This window comes from Acipenser ruthenus, chromosome 13 (assembly GCF_902713425.1).
Source record: "Acipenser ruthenus chromosome 13, fAciRut3.2 maternal haplotype, whole genome shotgun sequence".
Taxonomy (NCBI): domain Eukaryota; kingdom Metazoa; phylum Chordata; class Actinopteri; order Acipenseriformes; family Acipenseridae; genus Acipenser; species Acipenser ruthenus.
The window spans coordinates 6820242-6835833 of NC_081201.1; the positions used below are offsets into that span (position 1 = coordinate 6820242).

The 15592-nt window shown below is 39.9% G+C and overlaps 1 protein-coding gene across 3 annotated transcripts in view; it reads right to left on the reverse strand.

Annotated features, from left to right (window-relative positions):
• The window catches only part of LOC117418373 (sorting nexin-29-like), a 175630-nt gene that overhangs the window by 136829 nt on the left and 23209 nt on the right, over nt 1-15592 (reverse strand). For all 3 annotated transcript variants that reach the window (XR_009330816.1, XM_059035572.1, XM_034031336.3), the window contains exon 14: nt 9349-9434. Coding sequence is in view for 2 of the 3 variants with exons in the window: in XM_059035572.1 (XP_058891555.1) it covers nt 9349-9434 (86 nt within the window). In the remaining variant the exon portion in view is untranslated. The remainder of the gene's footprint in view (nt 1-9348; nt 9435-15592) is intronic.

Consider the following 15592-nt stretch of genomic DNA (forward strand, 5'->3'; position numbering starts at 1 on the left):
ATCCCTGTATAAAAACTGCATCACTTAGTTGCAAAGCTAGCCTGTCACCACATTGATTGTTAGGCCAACTAGCTTGTAAGGAAAACATCCCAAAACACCCCATGTATGCTATTTAGCATAAAACTGGACCTTTTCAATTTATCAGCATTGTGTGTTGATACTAACAAGGGTAATGAAGGAAATGTTCCATCTACCAGTGTCTGTGTAATATCTGGTGATGGTCTGTCTCATCTTCCTTCTAAAGTGGATCTGCTCCATTGACCTGCACCAGTCTCAATGTGCTTGATCAACTGTGAATTGTCTTTTACCCCACATTTCAAATGAGATCTTCATCAAGAATTCTACAGCAACGCTGAAAGAAAAACAAGTATCGATCACAGCACCAGAGTTTCTCAATTGAAATGGACTGTGCTTTCCCGAAGGAAATATGGTATATAATGTTACACAATCACACTGATGCTGCTTATTGTACATAAAGAACAGAAAAAAGTCTCCCCCTGTCAGCATGTTAAGTCAAAAGCCCTGCGAGCTCATGAATTGGTAAGCAAAATCATTTTTCTCTTTTCCGCATGCATAATAGATTTGCTTTGAAGAATTTTTTTTGTTGTTGTTGTTTTTTAAAACAGCCACTGTTCTGTTTTCATTGAAAAACTTCAGCTCACACAACCAGTAACTTCACAACAGATACACGGAATAGAATAATAATTAAACATTGCCACCTAGTGGCCCAATTGATGCTAGTACATCAAGTAAATCACTTTCTTCTGCTTCTTCTGTAGCATCTCAGACTCATTGAATGTACCTTTTCAATGCAAGTAAGCCTATAAGTAGGGTAACTAGTGATACATTTAATCCTTTAATTAATTAATTCACACATACAAGAAAGGTTCAAATGAGATCTACATACCTGCACAAAACAGAATTGCAACCTTTCTTAATTCCCAATTTAACTAGAATCCACTGTGGCGGGTTTAAATGAAAACTTGCAAGCTACTCCAAAGCTCAAGTTGCATCACAGTCACTAGACCTAAATCTATCACTGAGGAATGTGCTTTACTGGAGAGGAGGGAAGATAGAATCTCTGTGAGCAATATGGAAGTAACCCTCTTTTTGTGAAAAGCAGCCACTCTGAAGGCAACGGACAGCCCTACCCTAATTTTAGATTGATACAGTACACACGCAACTTTATAAAAAGGAGACTAGCATCAGAATACAGTTCTTCGTATACAGATCATGTTTATTCAAGTCCCATTACACACCAGAGCATTTACGGTTTTAAATTACAGTGTTTTTTTTTTTTTTTTTTTTTTTTCAAAAAGCAGCCAATGAATTGGTCAAAGCAACCAACTAAAGCATCTCATATTTGTTGGCAGATGCTCTATAATCATTTTTTTTCTTTGCACCAGGGTGTTCTTTCTTAACATGTGTGCCAGTCTTAAAAGGAAAAAAAAAATGCTTCTACCACTATAATAATAATAATAATAATAATAATAATAATAATAAAATAGTAAAATTCACTGCGTATCTATTTTTAGGCTAAGAAGTGGCTGTCTCCATGGCGACACTTACAATAGCCTTGCTGCGCTGTTAAACAGCAATTATGTTGAGCAGTAAAACCCACTGAGGAGAACATGCACACTCTTTGATCTCTGTTTCGCAGATTTTGTTTTCTTAAATATTTATTTCACACTTTACAGTTGCTCCAAAGATGCATAGATGCACATTGAAATCAATCTCGTAAAAACTGATCACATCCTTCACTGCCTGGAATCAAACAAATTCAATAACAGTTCCCCTGTTTTTATTGTCTGTTTGCAGGGAAATTAGATTCCAATTACATAGCATTTTAGTCCATTCCATGTTTTCCATTTTATGTGACTAAATGCAGGCGAACCAAGAGCAAAGACCCAACACAATAATTCCTGTTCATTTTTACCTAATATGTATTGCCAACTCTTCACAGATCTCACATCCATTAAGTAATAGGAAAAGGGTGTTTGAGAAGCAAATCTTCAGAAATGTCAAGTCTGGCATTTTCAGTGTTTCTCAGTTCCTTTATGTGGTGCACTGAAGTGGAATGCATGGGTGCCCCAGAAGTTTGGCAGTGAAATATTTTCAAGGAGTGATCAGCAAATTGGGTTCATAAAAAAAAAAAAACACCATCTGTGCGTCTAGATGCAGGTACTGCAACTACCTTGAAAAGCACAGATACAGTCTTCCTTTTATCTTCCAGCTGATTACTCCTGCAGTTCAATTCTTCAAATTAACCACAGTCAAGTAATCCACAGTAGCCAGCTGCAACTAATTGCAAGCTTTTGAACTGAGAGCCAGTGAATTAAGGATTTATTTAATAAAAGAGAAATAAGAAGGATCAATCGCAGAATGATTTTTTTTTTAATGCTTGGCAAAGCACCTGAGTTAGTGCCAGTGAAAGCCTGTAGCTGTGTAATGCGACCGTCCTTGTAAAGACTAACAAGCTTCGTTACAAATGTCATTTTAACCTTGCAGTTTCGAATACTGTCTTACATTTATAATAAATGTGTATGCACGTTATAAATGACAAGAGAAAATAAGCTGTTTTTATTCTTTGTGCAAAACACTGACCACACTGCCAATATTGTTTCCACAGTATAAAGGTCTGTCTTAAAACTAGGTATAAAATTGGCAAGAACATCGTTATTCCATCATTCTGCGTCACAGAATGTTCTCATGATCCCACCATAGTGTCACGTTCACCGTCAGCTGCTAATGAACTGTAATATCCATGATTATAAATTCAAAAGATCATTGGAAATCAGCAAACCCTGTCATGAATCACTGCATGGAAAATGTGTCAAGAGCAGAATCAGAATTATTTGCATCTTTAAATACGACTCCTTCAAACAGCATTTCCTCCTATTAGAGAAATAAACTGAATAGCAAAGCAGTTACAGCTGACATCTAAGAGTAGCTCCAGCTAATAATACACTAATGATAATATGGAGCATGGGGACCATGGGTTGGACCTACCGCTACATCTACCAGCACGCCAAACATATGCTGTGTACATCTACCAGCATGCCAAACACATGCTGTGGGCTGTGTGGGTGGGTTGAAGACGACCTAGTTCCAAAGAGTACCTTATACAAACTCAGTTAATCTGAACTTGATTGCAAGCTATTATCTATGATTCCCTGGTATGTCAGAGGAGACACAGCAATTGGAAGGGAGTTCAAAGCAAATTCCAGGCAATATGTACTAAAAATAGGTAATAGTTTATTCCTCTAATGGCTGGTTTCACAGACCCTGATTATTACTAATCCTGGACTTGTGTTATTTTAGGTAAAGTGGTCCAAGACCAGTGCTAATCGGGGTCTGTGAAACCAGCCTTAACAGACCATGGACACAGACTAAATAGAATCCCTGCAACTATGCAAGCTCTTGCAAAGGTTCCGGAACATTTGTGAACCTTTTTCTTTTGTTTGGCATAGGCTAGCATACGGGACTGGTACAGTGTGGAAACTACATTCAACTACTTGAACCCAGCCCATGTTCTGGTTTCATCTTTTGACTAAAACACCTAATCCGACTTGGAGCTGAAGGACTGTTACTCTACGCTGTAGCAGAGGTGTGTTATTAAAGTCACTTTGTATCTGCGTGTTAATGAGATTTTTCTTAATTGCAGAACGAATGCAACCAATACATAGCTCAATATAAGCAGGTAGCTGATTAACTGATTTCCCCAAGGAGACAGTTTCCCCACTTACTTTGTGTCAATGTGTTTTCCTAATCAAACATTCTGAATGAGATGCAAAAATGTCCCAGTTGTCCTTCCTCTCCCTCCCTCCCCCAGAAAACTGCAGTATATCATGTTTAAGAGGATGGGATGGTTACTAACCAGAAGATATCCACCAACTTGCATTGCTCTCAATACTTTTTTATCACAGCATCTCTTTGAACTGGCGACGTGACTTTTTAAGTGAACTCTGGAAACCGTGTAAGTGGCAGTTTAATGTGTAGCTGGATGAGACTTTGAATTTAGGTCCTGTTGAGTTTGAGGATAATAAAAGATCCTGTGGTGCAACTGTACTTTAAAATCCAGACAAACTCCAAAACAAGTTTGAGTTTAACAACATCTTGCCTGGCTGAATTTCTCACTTTAATTCAGAATGTTCTCACTTTGCTAACCCCCCAGCAAGATGCTGTTGTATCTCAGCAGATTAATCCTGTGAAAACTTTAAAAACACACAACGGGAGGCATATTAAAATGTTGTTTACTTGCTAGGTATTGATTAAAATACTCATCAGCACTGGAGAAGTGAAGTAGCAGGATTCACAGCTCCTACGATGCCAACCACCTGTCCAAATGAGATTGTAAACTGACACACACACAAACAAAGCCTTTCCCAACAAAGCAAAGCCTATACACCCTGTGTACAACAGGGTCGACAGACTACTTCACGTTTACTCCCCCATCAAATCCTATAGCGTACGGTGTACTGCACATAAAACTGATTTAACCAATCTCATTGGCAAAAAAACTTAGACCAGATAACTCTGAAAATCTCTTTACTCTTTCGATACACCAGGTCTGCAGACACTTTTTGACACCTTCCTCCCCCTCCAGCGCCAGGGCTGTGGCTGAGTGACAGCTCTCTGCTCGCTCATCGTGTGTTGTCCACATTGCAGCTTGGGCTTGCATGCGCTGTCGCCTCATGTGACCTACCATGTCGTCGAATTAAATGCTTTATTCTTGGAGTCGCTCGGTTCAGTGCATGGATGCACACTGTCCTGCTCTGTGACTGATCCGAGATGATGAAGCTGCTCCAGGCTTCTCAAAGCAGGAACGTCCCTTGTTGGGTCGGGGGCTGTGGCTGACCTTTACATCAGCGACGCCTACCGACAGATTGGATTGTTATATATGTAAAAAGGTCAGGCTTTCCTAGTGAAGCTAAGCTCACATAAATGTTCTTCTGTACACCAGTAGTCTAACCTAAAGCAGGTCAAACTGCCTGGCAAGGCTCACTATGGAGAGCTTTCTTTAACCTAGTACGGTAACCGATATCATTTCAATCTAATTGTTTCCTTAAACATATGATATAGTGAATGGAAGTGAACAACTGGTAAGATGTATGAAATTATTTAAAATGATAAGCCCTTTCATTTCCAGTTATTTTATTAGGAATAAATATGTTTTAAGAGAGGGGTGGAGGGAAGGCAGCAGACTGAGACAACGAGAGAGAGACAAAACTGCAAAGAAAGAAAAGCAGACTAAATATGTTTCTCTATAGAACTCAGTAATTCTCTTAGTGCCTACAGATCTCACCAGGCAGTAAACCAGAGGGCGCACACTCTAGTGCCAGCACAGTGATGAGAAAGACAGCCGAGAAAGCAGAGAAGCAGCTTGGGGCTGGGAGTCACAGCCACTGGGTTTTACCGGATATTAAATCACACATCATTGTAGTAGGGGAAAGAAAATATATTTTTTATTTAAAACAGTATATATTTTATACAACTTTCAGATGAGTTTCTATAAACAAACATTCCTCAGCTTATCCATGGATAAGTGAATAATACGTATTACAGCCTGTAATAAAGCCATCATGTTTACTGGTATATACATACAGCATCAAAGACAGTTATGGGAGCTCATGTGTCTGGTAGTGTTTTCAGCCACTGTGACAGTGACTACAGTAAACAGAGCCATGACAACACACGTGTTGCTCAAGGAAACATTTCATCAGACAAACCCCATCCCCGGGGAGGAATCAAGTTCAGCAACAGAGCCCCACGGCGCCAATTAGGCTGCTGTGTGCAGTGTGGCCTCAGTAGCTCAGTTCAAAGGCTCTGCAGAACTCTGAAAGTCACTGTCAGATCCTGCCATGCTTCAAGCACCTCTTAACTCTTTGTTTAAACAGTGTTGTTGCTTCTGTGTGCCCAGCACAGCTGTTCAAAGTTTACTCCCTGGGTCACATTTTAGTAAATTATACTATACAGGGGTTGGGGTCAAATTAACCCCTTAACCCACTCCGGACCACCCACCACTAACAGACAAATCACAATAGGGAGTGGATATCCCTCCATAACTGGTATAGAAATGCCACCACATACAATTCCTTATTAGCACACTGAAGAGGGTCTAGCCAAAAAGTGTGTCAACTAGACTTTGTTTCTTAGTCTTACCTCAGAACTCTAATTGAGCGCAATGGATTAGACCTTTCAGTGAACTTTCCACCTTTATTTCCATCTGGCTGCTTGGCAGCGATGCGAAAAGAGTTCTCAGCCAAGTTCTTAAGAGTGAACAAGGATCAGCCTCACAACTGGCATGTACCAGCACCTTTTCAGCCAGTCACCCGGAAAGGCTCAGAATGGAAAATGTCATTAAGAGCTCATTGGCAGCGCCACAGCAAAAGTGGCGCTGCCCACTGCCTATGCCCTCCCCGCCATTATAAACGACATGAAAGCATCCCCACTGTAGAGAAAGACTGCAGAACACTGAGGGTCAGCACCTCACACAGAACACTGAGGGTCAGCACCTCACACAGAACTCCAGTCCAACGTGAACTTCAGAGTCATAGGAGACATTCTGAAATGTGTATGGGGAGCTAAGGAAATGGGACGTTGACATGTGTACTTCTCAATAACAACAGCTGAAAAAAAAAAATATTATGATATTAAAATATAAAAATATGTTCTTGTGCGTTAGATGTCCTTTTCAGCTAAAAGGAGTGTTTATAAATTGTTCTGGAGGGATAATTGACCATTTATCAATGATTCTTTCTAAAGTCCTGTAGAGAGGACAGTTTCCCACGGGATTCAAAAATCATCACATGAACAGATGGCCTCGTAATTTTTACAGACATCAGTGAAACGTAATCCCGTGGAAATCGTTCATTTCTTTTTATCTCAGATCATTTTCTCAGAGGTCCTCAATTTTTTTTACAGGGCATCAGGACCTCCTGTAATTTCAGGCATCCTGCCTTTTTAGTGCCATGCGAATCGACCGTGTCAGTGTTTGGATAGAATTGATACAAGCAGCCTTTACAACAAATCATAATGGAATATTAAAACTGGTATGATCTGTCCTGAGATTCTGCAGCTCAGTAAAACACTACGATTGGGCAAATCCAACCTGGGGACAGGCAAAAATACAAAACAGAATTACCGATTCTTAAGAAAAATTGATGCTTTGAACGAAGCATTTGAAGATACAGATTACTCAAGGCACGAAATGATTATTCGTCGTAGTCTAAGTGCCAGTAGCCTTTGGTAAGGAAGACAGAACAAAATGAAAAGGTACTCAGTGGATATGCTTCATTCTTCCTCCACCTTGCACGAATTATTTACATCCAGTTCACTGTTTACAAATCATACACAAAAGTGCCCTCTCTGTCCACAACATCACATTTCATTTTGAATTTACAGGCTTTCCTTGATGAAAACTAGTCCACGCTTGGTAGGTTACGAATCATCCTCTGTTTTTGGCCAACTCTAAGGACACCTGATTTTTAAGTCCTGTGTGACTCATGCTACAGAATATGTAGAATAAATGAACTAGACACGTGAGGGACATATGAGAATAGTGTAGGCGTTTCCAATTGTGTGTTCACTGCAATTGCAGATCATTACTCAAAGATTACTTCTTTTAACAAGAACTCAGTATGGAGTAATATATATATTCTGAATTGTCTGCTTGTTATCTCTCCAGGGGCTATATTCAAAGGCTAAAAACCACCTTGCAAACAGATTATTATAAGTGAAAGATCTTTAAATGGTTTGACAAGATTGCGAAAACTGCTTTTATTATTAACTACCCTGGTATCAATTCCCTGTCTGGTGCTCAATCAACAAACTTAATGCCACAGGTGTACTGAAAAACATAAAAAAGATACATGCAAAATGGTTTTAAATCTATTACATTCAATGCTTCAAATGATCTATTTGAGTGGGCAGGGAACTTCACAGAATTGCAAATCAGTCCTCAAAACTGTTTTTTGACGTCTGGTTTGCCTGCTCGTTCAAAGGACTGAAGACCCTGCTGCTAATCTTAATGTATCTGGAGCCTAACCAGCCCATTAATAATGTGCCAGACTGTTGTTTTAGGCCAACTTTCCCCATATTCCACTGCGTACTGTGTCAACCTTTTAGTTCTGTTCTACCAGTCACGCATACCTTTAAACTTACTGAAAGTGTCCTTCAATTTTCCATTGCAGCAACGGCAAGTAGTACATTTTACAACCACTAAGCAAACACAGATTTAGCAGCATAAAGTGAGAAACGAGACTAGAAAAATCTCGAATCTATAAACTATATTCTAACTCAATCCCGGGGAAAGGAAACCAGGCAAGTGTATTAAAGTACAAACACTGAAAAATGCTTTTAATCCTTGTTATTTGGTCTTCCTTTGATAAAACATCCTTATCTAAATACCCTTTAAGCATTAGTAAATATGTCAGTGCTGTCGCTGAGGATTATTCTTTATTCTGCTGCAGACACCTCCATCTGTAACACTGCCATTTTATATGCACTCTGCTGGAAGCTGCAGGAGCAGATTACAACATGCAGGCTGAGCTTGCTTGCACATGCCATTAAAACTTCTATGTTTGATGAGTTATTTGTTCTCATAAGTGTGGAAGTAGAGAGTGTGGGAATATTTTTAATTAATGCACTGGGTGGGCATGAAAAGAAAACCGTGATCGCCTTCTTCCACAGTGTTTTAACCATTGAGCGGTGTTGTTTTTGTTTGCTTTTTTGTTTTTTTTAAGTTACAGTACAATGGTAGCAAATGTACTTACAAAAAATGAACGCCTGATCTCCTACCAGCTTCTGCAGTTCATATTGAAATTCAAGTGCCCATTAATTCAATTACACGTTCAATATTCCTAATAACGTCTGTTCATGACAGTGCTGCCTCTGCTCATGAGGACATCGTGTTCCCTTTGGGGTTTAGTGTGGAATGTATCATTACGTCATGTTTACTTCATATGAATTCAACCGAAGTTATGAAGTGGTTGCTTAGTAATGACATTATTATTAATGTATCTTAACAAATAAACTGTGCTGCTTTCCACACAGAACTAACTACCGAGCTACTCAAATCCACTACCTTCCACACTGCTGCCCAGCACTCTAACCACTGAGCTACTCAACCCCACTACCTTCCACACTGCAGCCCAGCACTCTAACCATTGAGCTACTCAACCCCACTACCTTCCACACTGCTGCCCAGCACTCTAACCACTGAGCTACTCAACTCCACTACCTTCCACACTGCAGCTCCCTCCCCATCCCCAGTCCAGCCCTCTCATCATATCATGCCTTGTTTTCCCAGAGTGTCAGCAGTAACAGCAGTAGGGTCAAGTTTCTTACCATCATTGGTCTGCCCCCCTTCTCTCTTCAGCATCTGGACAGCGCCCACATACTTCTTGAGCTGGACTTTCAGAACCTCGTTCTCCCTGCGAGATAAGCAACACTTTGTGAGTGATCAGCACAGACATTTATTTGTTAATATATTATACAAGTCGTAAACACTTGAGATGGAAACAAACAAACAGACTGAAAAAAGACTGACTGCTTCACCATTGCGATTCTGGAAAATTCACAAGACGAACCAGAACTGTATTTGAAATCACATGGCCCACTTTCAATAGCTTTGTCAGGATGGCAGCACAGAAATCAGCACATGCTCTGAAGAACTGCCATCTGATCAAGCAACCAGTATCAAGATTGACAACTGGCTATTGATGACTGCTTCTATGTGTTGTTACAGGAGCATAGCGAATGAATTGTCAGGCTGCTGAATTCAACAAGTACACTAAAACATAAAGCAAACCTTGCATAATAACATAAGCAAGAATTATACGCATGGCATAATGGACCATAATGCAACACTGACTTGAGTGCAAGTGCAGACTGGAGTCGCAACTAATAGCAGGTGCATGGTTCCAGGCAACGGCTGTCCTACTTCTGAACTTCAAGCAATCCAGACCTCAATGTGCTGTGGAAAACACTAATCATTTTTCAGATTTAGACCTTGGAGAGTATCTGTATTCTAATTTGTATATATATATGAACATAGATATGTACCCTAGCACTTATGAACGGGTTTAGAGGCACCCTCTATATATAGAATGCTTTCAATTTGTTATGTGGCACAATAGAACTAATTATCGTCTGTTTACAACGTTCTTTCATGGTGAGCATTCAATTTCCTCAGAAGGCACACATTTATATTCTTGCTCTGCAGCAATTCAATCACTCGACAAAGCACACTGCTCTCCACACTGAGAATTATCATCACCAGTTAACTGCTACAGGACTACAAGACCAGCATACGCGATCGGACATGCTGTATACTGTTTTTTGACCTTCACCTAATTATTTTATTCCAAAACCAATGAGGAGAATGTGAGATCGCTAGCTAACACACACACACCAACCAACTATCCAACCTCTCTGAAACTGTTCATTTTGATTTAAAACGGCACTGTAATTTTGTATCTTTTTTTTCTTTAACCAGTAGCAGACTGGGATGATCTCCTTCCAACCCCACCTACTCATATTAAACACAGTTTACAGAAAGTAGGTGGGACTGGATGAGTTGAGAGGTTACATGGTCACATGAATTGAGGAAGTCTTTTCCCCAAAAAGCTCAACGCCAGGTAAATGCAGACAGACTCACGATCAGAGCAAAATAACACAGAACTACTCAGAATGATCGGAAACACCCTGAAACAATAAATGAAATGTAAAAAAAAAAACATTTTTTTCTGATATAGCCAGTTACATCAATTAAAACAGATTCCAGTTCAATATATGGTTTTCACTATATCTGTGGCATCATAATTTTAAGAAAAACAAAGGCTTTTTGAGGTAGTTGATGACCCACAACCCCTATCCACGCATTGGGAGTGCACTGTATCTGGGTACTGAAACCAAACAGGGATGAGTGTCACTTGTTGCACCTTACTGAGACGGTGAAAAAACTATTTATTTTACTAGATTTCTATACAAAGTCTTACTACTAATGTAAATATGGGGTAAGAGATACACTAAAGAAAGATTTAACTTAAAATCATATTTTTTTAAAATTGCACAAATATGAACAAGACCATGTCTGTAAGTAACATCTAAATGGACAGCAAGTGAAAAAACAAAAATCCCCTGACAAAATGTAGTCAAACAATTTCTTATAGCCTATAAATCACAAGCCTCAAATGAATCACAATTGAATGGTTCTCGAGATATAGCTCAAAAACATATTACTGCATAAATTAGGTCATTTCATTCCACTTGCAACAATATGGACCAGTTGTTTGGTCCAACTACATACTACAGCACTATGCCTGAGGGCATGGTTGTTTGCTTGATATTTTCTGTTATTTAATTGTGAAGATGAGATCACGACCCCTGGACGGTGTAACCGTGTTCCCCCCCAGCATGCCCTCAGAGCTCCTCCACCTCCAGCAGTGGCGGGGCTCTTTGCACGTACAGCTGTGTGCCTCACTCGCTGGTTTCTGGGCAACGCTGTTTACAGGAAACTCAGAAATCAGTGGCTTCTGTCTCTTTGCTCCATGTTAGACGCCCTACACAAAGGTTTGGGCTGATTGGATTTTTTTTTCTGGAACGTCACACTTATCTACATGACTTTGCTGCTGTAGTTTTACCCCAGAACACATGATTAAGGGACACATCTAGTAACAAGTGCAAAGCCTAAACTGAAACTTGCAAGGAATTGCTCGGGATAATAATGTACCTTCTCTTAGTTGCAACTATGCTGTTTCTTGATAGTTTTATACCATTTAAACAGTTTAATGACATTTAAGAAAATCTGCCAATGCTTTATACATGTGTTCAGTTTTGGGGTTTTTGTTCATTTTGAGACTGGTGGCTTTCACATATCACAGTCCTCTGCAGCCATTGTCTTAAACAGTTAATTCCGACTGCACACCTTCAGTTTTCTTGGGATGTTTGCAATTCCTTAAAAGAGTAAGTAGCAGGTTTCCAAAAAATATAGCATTATACATCTCCACGTGTTGCTACAACTGTTTAAATAACATACATGTCATTTTTTGATAGCTTTTTACACTTATAACTAAAGTCTGTTTCAAAGCTCTTTTCAAAATGTCCACTCTAGAGCACTGGAGTTTGAGATCTGTCCTTTAAATCACTGCAGGAAGAGTGATTTAAAAAAAAAATTGTTAATCGGTTTTGCTATTGTATTTATTTTGTATTAAGTACAAAACTGCATTATTGTGCTCTACACGTTATTAGCAGAGTAATGTATTCGGTTGTGTTAGCAGCATAAAAAAATAAAATAAACAATTATATGGATTATTTGTTTAATCACTCTGATTATGTGTATACCATTTAAATCTTTTTGTACATTTAACATGTGCTGACTAGATGAAAATATAAAGAAAATAATGTTATGATCTGTAATAAATTCACCTGGTGTTTCATTTTAAACGACATTGTGTTACACTGTTATTTTAAAGGCTTCAGAGTTGCTACGGCGTCACTGAATTGAAGAAAGGAAAATAATTGGCGAATCCAAATTTTAAAAAAGTCCCCGTTTTTTTACTGTGGAAATCTGGACAGTTTGAGAAACTGAAGCTGACAGAAATTTCGTCAGACACCAAAATCCAAGCTGAACTGGACAAAACTCACAAAAATAATAAAATATATTCAATCTTTTCTTGAATTACTTTGTTTAGTGCTGACAGAAGGAGAACCGTGCCGAATTTGCGTAAAACTGCATTATTCTCCTACTGTAGGCATTCAATACGTGAAGGTCAATACACTGCTCCCCCAGTGCTTTCTTCCACAGCAATATGTAAGAATCTAAAACATGCTACATTAAAAACCTGAGCAATACATCAACAGCTGCCATCTTTCAATAAGCCTTGCAGGATACTGTAAACATCCGGTTCACACGCTATGTAAAAACGAATCGAGTTCACTTGAAAACTGTATTGTGAACACAAATGGACTCAGTCCTGACAAAAACAGAAAGGGACCAAAAAAAAAAAAAAAGAGAATTTAAGTTTGCATCCAAACGAACTCGGTCCGGGTAAGTGTGAACAGCAAGCTCATTGATACAGTGTTTCAAATGAAACAAACCAGGCCGAGTGCTTTTGAAACGGACCCAGGGTGAATGCAGCCTAAGATGCACAATTTGAATTTAAATCAGTGTACTGTGCAGACAGGCTGCCTGCAGTCTAACAGTCCTCTGTATCTGTATCAACTGCAAGGATTCTTTAATGGGAGGACACAAGGGCTTTATTCATTTGAGTTGTCACCGCTTCTCTCTGCGTACATCAAATTGTTCATTGCGATGCACAGCATGGCCGTCTTTTTGATGCAGGCAGTCGTTATGCTAAAACAGACGATGAACTGGAAACCTCAAAAAGATTAGGTTTAAAAAAGATGCCCTACTTCAAACAATTCAGCTAAATGCATTTCCACAATTTAGGCACTGCGCCTGCAAGTCCATTAATGATACTGGATGCGAGTCCCAACCTGATCACACATAATCACATTTTGAGGGGCTGCTGCATGGGCACAGACAGCAGCTCGACCCTGGAAACACAGCAGGAACAGGTGTCCTCCAGTCTCCTAGAGCAATGATACACAGGCAGCACTACCAAGCACAGGGTTCCATTCCCTCGCCAAGCTCCATAAAACACAAACAGAGCGCTCCACTTACTGACAGAAGTAATTGAAGGTGTGCTTGTTACTGTCCAATCAGCTTAATAAGGCAAATGTCCTGGGAACACGAAAACAATGCAGCGTTCACTTTTTTGGTTAAGTAAATTCACATGCATGATCTTTAAGGACCTTGGAACATCAATACTACAGAAGCATTTGAAAGCCAGTAGTTTAATACAATACACTCACTATAATAATACAGTACAATTAATTGAAATGACCAAGTTACCCACACACAGAGCTACCAAGTTATAAATATTTGCAGGCATCATAACCATGAAACATTTTTAAACTATGGTGATCCTCACCTCATATTTCTTTTTGGAATACACTGAAACTGTAATGATTCCAAGCAATCTGTTTAAAAAGCAAAGACTGCCGCAGGGATAGATAATTCCTGCGGGAGCAGTTCTGTATCTCAGGGTAATCGGCTCATTTTACACATCTGTCTCAACGAAGCCGCAGCTCTTATGAAGAGCATTCTGAAATTCAGCCACCTCGAATGAGGAAGTATTAGCGGAGCTGTGAAAACATCACCATGACCTAAATCCAAAGTAAATATTATATTGTTACCCAGAAGCATGTTTATCATAAAACCAGAGTCCCCTGATTAAGTTCAAACTTCCAAAAAATTGACAATTCAGACAGCCTGATCAAATTCTAGAGATTTAAGGTTTAACTAGGCATTCAAACTTTAAGATTGAACATGCTTACATTTTTCAACTTTAACCCCTTGTGGTGCACAAGGAATTGAGCACTTGTTCAAAAGGCTTCTTCTTAAAATACATTTGAGACGTTCTGAGGGCGTGTGAGCATCCTCCGATCTCACAAGCCTGAAGCCAGAATCGCTTTTACGCCGAGCAATCCAGAGCAGCGATGGGCAGGCTACCGATCCCCGGCGAACAGAGATCAGCCCTGCTTTTAATCCACTCTGAATGTGCTCGGTGTCTGGCCAGTAGGGTTTGCTGTTGCACGATGAGGAGAAGCAATCCCTGCCGGTTTCCCACTCCCCACCCCGGGAGCGTCAGAGACAATGTGTCGCCCCCTTTGGAGTCCCCGACAAAGTTCGGCCTCTTTGCACAGCTTAGACGCGAACTGGTGCCGTCCAAGCTGTGTGACTCATCCTGCTCTCCCAGCGGCAGCTCTTTAACTGGATGAGCCACTCGGGGACCCCAGCATCATTTTTATTTGTGGGACACACATGTCCCTTGTACCATAAAAGGATTAAAGTATTGGGAAGTTATGCAAAGGAAGGTGAGCTTGTTCTGATAAACTCAAGGACTAACAAATGAATGTCCTTACCAATTCTCATTAGAATATTGGACGGCCTGTTCTCTGTAGAAAGCATGACATACAGTACGCTTACAATGTGCATTCCCTGGGATGGAAGGGATGAATTGCAGTTTGCTTGTAGCTGATTTGATTTTAAGATTTTCAAGTGTGGTCCAGTCATATAAGAAGAAATAATGTACTGAATTTTCCAACGGCACTGAATACAGCACCCAGTGAGACAAACTGCGTTAATGAGAAGTTTGTTCTCCGAGTGGTTGATGTGAAGCTCCTTATACCAGGTCTACTGGGATCTAATAATGCTATTGCAAAAATATGGATGAGACGGGACTAAACTCATCACCCAGCAGCAGCGAGGAGGAAACACAGCCTTTACTGGACTGGCTGCACCTCAGAGTCTAGGTTGCACAGAACATATGACAGCTGCCCTCCTTTGGGACTTGGTTTAAAACTGGCTTAAGTACTAAATCAATTACAAACAACAACTACCACTGAAAAAATCTCTCGGCTGCAGTTATTCCCGCATCATAACTACTATTACTTAAGAAGAGTTTAGGGTACACACAATGTCACAACCTCCACTGGACAGAGAGTACTCAGTTGTGTTGTGAAG